Below are 10,211 nucleotides of genomic sequence, written 5' to 3'. Positions count from 1 at the left end.
TGTCTACCAATTGTTACCACGTTTTAACTGATGTTGTGTAACCTTATATACAGCTGTGCTTTAAATATTAAAAAAAAATCTAATTATAAAGCTTTGGAGCTCTAAGAGTTCTTGGGGATTATGAATTCTTCGCAAATATTGCACTCTCAAAATAAATTAATAATAAAACATGCAGGAATGTTGGTCAACATCAGAACATATTAACCACTTCCAGTTTCTCTTCATTCAAATACAAGCACATAGATGTACAATATTTTAGTGATCTTACCTTACAGCACAGTTCTTTAAGTAAGTGTCAAGATCCTTATCCTTGGTAGTAAATCTCTGGCCATTGACACCACTGAAGCTATCACCAGCATCTCCAGTATACCCATTAACCTCAACTTTATAAGAGGCACTCCGGTCATGGACATAAAAGAATTGGTACTGTGCCCATCGGATGCCATTGTCAAAGTCTGCCAGGTCAAAGTGTATTTGGTTGAGTGTCTGCTCAGTGAGGGCGTGAATGTGGTCGAGTCCAAGCCAAAACTCGCCAGAGAGATTACCAAAGCCCAAGGTGTATTCCATCCATGTGCGGTAGAATTCTTCCCGCGGGAGTATATCTTCTCGACGCTGAATTACAGTCCATCCTCCTCCATTAGAGTCCATATCACAATAGACACGAACAGGACGTTTTGGGCAGCAGTCGTACGGATAGATGGTGTAAACACCACTGGTCTTGTGGCCGTGATCTTGCAGTTCACGGCAATTACGATTTTGGAAGCCAAGCCGTAGCCACAAAGGCTCTGTCAGGTACGAATTAACAATGGTGTCCTCTGCTGCCACCAACAATAACATACTCCCTGTGCCTACTACCACCAGCATCCACAGTGGCTTACCCATCATCCACTTGATAAATCTGAAATATATGAGATTAATAAATACTTATTTTTAAAAGTTATCAAGTATAGTTCCTCTACTATACTAGATGTGATACCTGACACTGTTCAGGTAACGGAGGCCATCTGGGTCGACCTCTACTATACTAGATGTGATGCCTGACACTGTTCAGGTAACGGAGGCCATCTGGGTCGACCTCTACTATACTAGATGTGATGCCTGACACTGTTCAGGTAACGGAGGCCATCTGGGTCGACCTCTACTATACTAGATGTGATGCCTGACACTGTTCAGGTAACGGAGGCCATCTGGGTCGACCTCTACTATACTAGATGTGATGCCTGACACTGTTCAGGTAACGGAGGCCATCTGGGTCGACCTCTACTATACTAGATGTGATGCCTGACACTGTTCAGGTAACGGAGGCCATCTGGGTCGACCTCTACTATACTAGATGTGATGCCTGACACTGTTCAGGTAACGGAGGCCATCTGGGTCGACCTCTACTATACTAGATGTGATGCCTGACACTGTTCAGGTAACGGAGGCCATCTGGGTCGACCTCTACTATACTAGATGTGATGCCTGACACTGTTCAGGTAACGGAGGCCATCTGGGTCGACCTCTACTATACTAGATGTGATGCCTGACACTGTTCAGGTAACGGAGGCCATCTGGGTCGACCTCTACTATACTAGATGTGATGCCTGACACTGGTCAGGTAACGGAGGCCATCTGGGTCGACCTCTACTATACTAGATGTGATGCCTGACACTGGTCAGGTAACGGAGGCCATCTGGGTCGACCTCTACTATACTAGATGTGATGCCTGACACTGATCAGGTAACGGAGGCCATCTGGGTCGACCTCTACTATACTAGATGTGATGCCTGACACTGGTCAGGTAACGGAGGCCATCTGGGTCGACCTCTACTATACTAGATGTGATGCCTGACACTGGTCAGGTAACGGAGGCCATCTGGGTCGACCTCTACTATACTAGATGTGATGCCTGACACTGTTCAGGTAACGGAGGCCATCTGGGTCGACCTCTACTATACTAGATGTGATGCCTGACACTGTTCAGGTAACGGAGGCCATCTGGGTCGACCTCTACTATACTAGATGTGATGCCTGACACTGTTCAGGTAACGGAGGCCATCTGGGTCGACCTTGTGCTTTAATCAATCTAGCATGAAGACTGACACTAAATCACTTATGAATCACCAGTCCAGAGATCTAGGAACTTGGCCAGTCACCTTCCAACAATTTCACTGAAGGGAGCCACAGTGGGACTGACCCCAACCTGCCAATGTTGGGTACATAACCCACTGCTATCACTGTGCGAAGTTGGATCAGGGTTGCCTCCAAGCATAAAGGCTTCAGACTCTGTGGTATAGGTATATACAAGGCAACATACATTGCATTCATATCCTAGACCAGTGATATAAGTGAATTTGTGAGATCTTACAAGAGCACTTAAGAGACTCCATTGGGATTCAGATCGTAAATTTACCGAAGGCGTCAGCCAATGGGATACTCTTGCAGGCTCTTCACCCCAACTCCAGATGACTGGAAACAGACCCACTGCAATAGGCCAATAATGGAGAACATTGCTCCAGCAATGCTGGAGGCAGCTTCTAGGAAGAATACAGCATACCGCACTGTGCAAGCCCCTCATGTTGGGGACTTCCTGTTGGCTATCCCTAATTCCTCCTTGGGCATCCATCTGGGCCATCAGGTCTTAAGTATTGGTGTTGCTCTGATCTTTGCCATCCCTCTCTCCACCGAGCACTGGTGTATCTGCAGCTGGTCTTAAGTATTGGTGTTGCTCTGATCTTTGCCATCCCTCTCTCCACCGAGCACTGGTGTATCTGCAGCTGGTCTTAAGTATTGGTGTTGCTCTGATCTTTGCCATCCCTCTCTCCACCGAGCACTGGTGTATCTGCAGCTGGTCTTAAGTATTGGTGTTGCTCTGATCTTTGCCATCCCTCTCTCCACCGAGCACTGATGTATCTGCAGCTATGCATCAACAGACCAATGCGGCAACAATGGTCTCATCTGTTGCAAGTCAGGAAGACTATCAAACATAAAACAGTCGATGACATTACGAGGGTTGACTACAGCCAAGTGTCCAGCACAAAGGGAGCCTCAAATGTGCAGACCTAACAACAATCACAAGTGCCCAAATGGAGCTACCCTGTAACCTTGGAGAGACGGTAAATAGGTTGTGTGGGACTACATGTGTGCATCTATATTAGCTAATACCAAACAATGGCACATTTAAACTGAAGGTGGTGGGGCTGCCACCTTCAGAGAGACCCAGAAAACCATTAAGTATGGGGACTTTAGTTCAGGACTGCCATGGGTGAACTGACTCCTATCGACCAAGATATCACCCACATCACTTCTGCGGACTAAAAATGTGACATAACGACCATTTGGAAATGCAGGATGAAAGAACTAACAGCTGGATCCATCAAGCACAAATAGATGAATAAAAATATGGTTACTAAACACTATTCAAACACCAGTAAACTACATAGTTCAACACTTGCAGAGGGTGGACCAGTACTTGCAGAGGGTGGACCAGTACTTGCCGAGGGTGGACCCGGTACGTGGTTCAACACTCACTGCTTGCGAGAGTAGAGGTTATGCTGGAGATGAAGTGAGGCTGTGTTGATATATATATATAGTGGCGCTCATTTTGTTCTCTCACGTCTCGCCTAATACAATGTAAAGTCTGTCCTGACATTCTCAGAAAGAACTCCTCTGCCCCGCCTACCACCTTGGGAAACCCTGCTAGGCTGGGGAACCTTGGGTCACCCTGCTAGGCTGGGGAACCTTGGGAAACCCTGCTAGGCTGGGGAACCTTGGGAAACCCTGCTAGGCTGGGGAACCTTGGGAAACCCTGCTAGGCTGGGGAACCTTGGGAAACCCTGCTAGGCTGGGGAACCTTGGGAAACCCTGCTAGGCTGGGGAACCTTGGGTCACCCTGCTAGGCTGGGGAACCTTGGGAAACCCTGCTAGGCTGGGGAACCTTGGGAAACCCTGCTAGGCTGGGGAACCTTGGGAAACCCTGCTAGGCTGGGGAACCTTGGGAAACCCTGCTAGGCTGGGGAACCTTGGGAAACCCTGATAGGCTGGGGAATCCACACATTCTCCATCTCCACAATCCACCAAAGTTTTAATGTAGCAAATAAATTTTTCTTGTAACTTTGACTGGTCAGTATAAACACGGTGCTGCTTCTTACAAGTCGGCATTCGGTCAACGATAGTAAGTGTTTGGACGGCGTTCCTTTATCCCAGCTTCTATCCTGCCATTATATACCACTTCTAAGTGCTATATCATCATGCTGGCTTAGCGCTTTCTCGTGGCAATTACCCTGCAACTTTATCACTTAACACGAAAGTCCTTGTATACAAAATAGGATATTTTTGAAAATCATATGCATCTGTTTAATTGTTTGTAATAATATATTAGTGCAGTGCGTGTAGTTTGCTAAATGAACACAAATCTTTGTGTGGGTTGTACATCAGCTCATGGTCCCCGACCCAATTAACCAAGAGGTTCTCTTCCCAAGCCTTACTGTGTAGTTCCCAAGAGACACTCCCGGGCCCCCTACGTTGCTACACAGACTCTCCTCCCTTCCTCCCCCGACGTTTTGCGTCGCTACAGTGACCCCCGGGACCCATGAACTACCCAAGCCCCCCTCCCCCCCGGCACCCACCTCTAAGTTGCCACAGAGTCGACACAGTTTGTCGTTTGTTGTTGTTTTAGACTCAGTTACTCGGAACAAAAAGTTCAAAGCAGCACAGGCTATGGTGAGCCCGTAGCGGACAAAAAAAATTTAAGTTTCACGTGTCGCTGCTGAAATCCTCAGGGATTTCTCATTCCCCATCATACAACTTAGGCACCAAACTTTTTTATTTAATATTTAATATATATATATATATATATATATATATATATATATATATATATATATATATATATATGTTTCATTGAATATGACCGCATATTCTGTATTTATAATTTTCTGGTTTAGGGCTTCTATCCCTCTAACTATTTTCTTAGCATCAGGGCTTAGTTGAAATAGGAGTTCTCCAAAACTCATTTTCGTACTTTTAAGGTGAAGAAAAGAAGTGATTTACTATAGAATGAATTACACATTTATACAATTTGCACAACGTTTCGAACCTCCATGGTTCATTCTCATGTGATGCGATTTTACATAGCTAGTTGATTTTATACCCGCACTGGGTCAGTTGATAAGACAATAAAGGTGAAAACATGGGGGGATACATTAGGGATAAATGTGGGGTGAAACATAAGAACATAAGAATAGAGGTAACTGCAGAAGGCTTATTGGCCCATACGAGGCAGCTCCTATCTAAACACAAAGATTAATCCAGTGTAATTGGCCTGTTATGTTGGACATTGTCTTCTGTGTTGGCATCGTTATGTTCTGGTCTTGTCCTTACTCTCATGGTGGGTAGAGTAAATAGTTCCGTGATTTGGCTGTTCATGGTAGGTTGTTCTATTCTTATGTGAATTGCCTCAAGAATTTGTAATCTTCTTGCATCTTGGGTTTTGTCTATTATGCAGGTATTCTTGTTCAACATTTCTCTTGTTAGAGTGATGTCATGGGCTTGTCTCATGTGATTTCTGGGGGGCACCGGATTGAAGATGGCAAATATATATATATATATATATATATATATATATATATATATATATATATATATATATATATATATATATATATATATATATATATATATATATATATATATATATATATATATATATATATATATATATATATATATATATATATATATATATATATATATATATATATATATATATATATATATATATATATATATATATATATATATATATGTATATATATATATATATATATATATATGTATATATATATATATATATATATATATATATATATATATATATATATATATATATATATATATATATATATATATATATATATATATATATATATGTCGTACCTAGTAGCCAGAACGCACTTCTCGGCCTACTATTCAAGGCCCGATTTGCCTAATAAGCCAAGTTTTCATGAATTAATTGTTTTTCGACTACCTAACCTACCTAACCTAACCTAACCTAACTTTTTCGGCTACCTAACCTAACCTAACCAATAAAGATAGGTTAGGTTAGGATAGGTAGGGTTGGTTAGGTTCGGTCATATATCTTCGTTAATTTTAACTCCAATAAAAAAAAATTGACCTCATACATAATGAAATGGGTAGCTTTATCATTTGATAAGAAAAAAAATAGAGAAAATATATTAATTCAGGAAAACTTGGCTTATTAGGCAAATCGGGCCTTGCATAATAGGCTGAGAAGTGCGTTCTGGCTACTAGGTACGACATATATATATATATATATATATATATATATATATATATATATATATATATATAATGTGTATTAATTATAAGTGCTAACCTCTAGAAGAGGTAGGATTATAGCCTAGTGATAGCAGATACCCTAGGCTACCATTAGTACTTGTTCAGCATTATGAGCAACCCAAGTACAAGCCCAACAAGGCTTCACCAACTAGCCAGTATGGATAATGCAGGGAGAATGAAAAGAACCCTTGCAGGTCTTAAAGGCCACTTAACAAGACAGATCAAGAAATGTGAAGATTTGTCACAATCTCCAGTTGATTATGCTGACCTGGAAAGCTATTATCAAGCAGCTGCAGGTAAATTTGAGCAAATCAAATGCCAAGTAGCAACATATGTGTCTGAACTTGCCAACACCAATTTATCAGAAACAGAAATAGACGACAGTATGACAGACCTAGCACAATATGAAGAAGAAACTCAAGCCAGGTTGGAGTACTTACACAGGATTATTGAATCAGAACCAATAGCAAGTACATCAAATAAAGTAGTTAATATTATGGATGATCTGGATCTTTTTGAGAATAAATGTCAAGTGAGATTAGATCCTTTAATCAACGAGGATAAAGCCTCACCCACTACAGCATCACCCAATATTATACCACCAGAAATTAAAGTTCTCAGACAATTTATCCACAGTCTCTGTGGATTCTGAAAACCCAATACCTGAGGCTACTAAGTTAACATGCCTCCAAGCTAGAGGTGAAGCTGAACCAGTAGTAGAAAATGTAAATGAAAATAGCGACAGCACTAATTTCCCAGTCCAGCCTCCTAGGAATAATGCTGGCAATGAGAAAACTGTCATATATCTAGTACTACAATTGCTGGATTTACCTCAACCTGATCAGACTGCTGACTCATTACAATCCTTCAGCATGGAGTTTGAGTCACTACTAAGAACATTGTCTTAAGGTTGATATAACTACTAGTGAATGGATGACCAAAGTAGTACTTCAACGAAAATTGTCCAGTGATATACTAGATGAATTATGCACATCAACATAACACTATCCTGACAGTACAGGACATCACTGAAGTTTTATATTCCATCATAGACAAACGACGAGCAAATGAGGTAGTTAAAGACTCTTGCGAGCCTTCAGAATAGAAAATAATAGTCAATTAAAGGGTAAAACAACTACCCTAAATAAACATCAACCAAGTACTCTCACATCTAATTGCAGAAAATCTGGTAATGCAGCAGAATCCTCCAAGCCTACTGTTACTAGTTCACCCAAACCGGTAACTTCCAAACGTGCAGTAGGCTGGGGGACATGTATGTTCTGCAAAAAGAAACATTCAACATACTGTTGTGCTAATTATCCAACCAGAGACATTCGTATGGAGCGACTCCAGGAATTAGGGAGATGTGCAAGGTGTCTCAAGTCACACAACATAGACTATTGTGATACCCAATTCAACACCTGCAACAGGTGTAGAAGAGGTAGGCACCATGCAGCACTGTGCAAACATACGAAATAAACATATTCAAGACCCAAGGTGGAAGATAGCATTCCCACCACAGTACAGTTTTGCAAAGTGCGAGAGAAAATTAGTGTCCAATCGGCAGAGTCCAAAAGAGATGCGACTCTGCCTACTGCACAAATTACCATCCAGAATAAGAGGGCCAAGGTCCATACCCGAGGGTTGTTTGACCAAGGGTCCCAGAGAACATGTATCACTAAAAGATTGGCAGATGAAGTACATTTAAGGCCTATAGCCCAGACGACAATCAACATCTCAGGGTTTCTAACAGATGCAGGACCTCAAGTCTACCAGGTGGTACAACCATCAGTACGTTTAGGCAGGTACGTCTGTCAAGTACAAGCCATTGTGGTGGACAAAATACCAGCAGACCTACAAGTTCAAGGTCTGAGAGCAACAGCCAAATTCCTGAGAAATAGAGGAATAAAATTGGCAGGTAATATTAAGTCTGATCACCTCACCGCCTTCGGTATCCTTGTAGGTACAGACTACTACCATCGATTCATCGGTAGCCCTACTAAATATCAGGGCATAACCATGCTAAATTCTGCAGGAGGCAAATTACTCTCAGGGCCAGTATTAAGCCAGAGGAGACCTATGCCTGCAGATAAACAATACCAGTAGAAATCTAAATTTGTCAGCTGATTATATATCTGCAGTAGCATTATTCTAAAGAGATTACAGCTGACTATAGCAACAGAGGTTAATGTTAATATCATTATTTAAAGCTGAAGATGAGTTCATGAGGCCTCAGTGGCTAATCAGTGAATTGTAGCCTAAACAGCTACAAGTCATTGCGACCAATGTCACTGAACCCACTGCAGTCTTAGAACCATACTTGACTTTAATGTTGAACTATTCAATCCTCTGAATTAACTAAATTAAACCCCAATAAATCTGATGACTGATTTGATACATTTATTATTTAATCAAGATGTATTCCATGGGCCTCAGTGTTTATATATCAGTGACCAGTTACCTGAACAAACTTCAAGTTATATCTAATGTCACTGATCTCACTGCAGTCCCTGAATCATACTTGAATGTAGTACTTGATCACATTCAATCTTCTGGGTTAAATAATATGTAATTAGGCTTGAATTTTAGCCTTTCAAGAGTTAACAGGGAAATGAAATCGCATTAGACTTCTAACCTCTGCAACTCTAGTACGGGACATCCGTCCTGTACGAACAGACGCACAAATGTGTGATTACTAACTTCTAACATCAAATTAATCTAATAATCCGAAGGAGGAGTATCGGTGTTCGTCTGTTCTAAATAGGACTTCGACCCGTGAGCAGCCCCCTGGGGAATTATGTCGGAAAATCTGACACCATTTAATAATATCATACAGGCAGATAATATTGCTGTGTTGTATAAACAAGTTAACCCATAGAAAATGTAACTTGTAGTGGAATTTCCATCTATAGAAAATGGGATATCATTACCACATACTATTATAAATTCACCACCTATTATGGTGGGAATTATTCTTAAATACATTAGTCTTTGGACTTTACCATCATAAAAACATCTCATATAAATTAACTTAATTATCAGAATTAAAATAGAGTAAATGTGACCCTTCTATTACTTACTGTCATCTGGATAATGTAGGCGAGTAGCGTCAGTGAGGAGGGAGTGGTCAGCCATTGTTATTGTACTTAGACCAGAGGCACGGGAGCAATTCGGCTCCTGTTAATTTTACTTGGACGAAGTGTTATGGAAACCAAAGGTGTACCATCATCAACACGCTGTCAACAAATGCAAGTTAAGTGTTCTGCCGAAACTCGTTTATCTAATTATTTGTGGCCATGAATATTAGGTAGATATAAAGGGCGAGCTGGTTAGAATACGAACTGTCTCTTAATAAAAGGTAATTAAGCCTAGGTCTTTACGGTTCAATGTACAGTGTTTTCTCTGATATAGCTGTCATATATTAGGATTCTGGCTTTATAGCTAGCGCCCTTTTGACAGGTCAAGACGAGGAAGCATGCTTTGTGTACCAGTTACTGGGTGATGGAAGCTACCTCAAAGAGGATAATTCGGTGTCTACATCCTAGTTATATCTGGTGAACTAAGGCCTGCTGTACAATAAGATAAGGAACCTCTTCAATGTTTAACAATATATGTAGTTTAATACTGTAGTTTGATTGACTGCATATATATAAATTCAATATAACCCCCCCCCCCCCTAATGTGTAGAGGATCGATTTGTGAGATTATTGCAGAAATACAGTCCACTTAACATCATACAAATTGCTATCGAAGTATACAAATTAACGTAAATATAAATGCTATATAAATTCATATAAATTAAATAAATATAAATCTCACAGGTCGGTTCCCACAAACAAGTACACAAGGCTGAAACAAACCCTTAAAAG

General features: G+C 40.9%; 1 protein-coding gene across 1 annotated transcript in view; it reads right to left on the bottom strand.

The window, feature by feature from the left end:
* Positions 1–885, bottom strand: part of LOC123769101 (ficolin-1-like) — a 9,471-nt gene extending 8,586 nt beyond the window's left edge. Inside the window, exon 1 of the mRNA XM_069308996.1 lies at positions 269–885. Coding sequence (XP_069165097.1) covers positions 269–885 — 617 coding nt within the window. The remainder of the gene's footprint in view (positions 1–268) is intronic.
* Positions 886–10,211: the final 9,326 nt, after the last annotated feature.

Source organism: Procambarus clarkii, chromosome 64 (assembly GCF_040958095.1).
Source record: "Procambarus clarkii isolate CNS0578487 chromosome 64, FALCON_Pclarkii_2.0, whole genome shotgun sequence".
NCBI lineage: Eukaryota > Metazoa > Arthropoda > Malacostraca > Decapoda > Cambaridae > Procambarus > Procambarus clarkii.
This window is presented reverse-complemented; position numbering and strand designations above follow the sequence as displayed.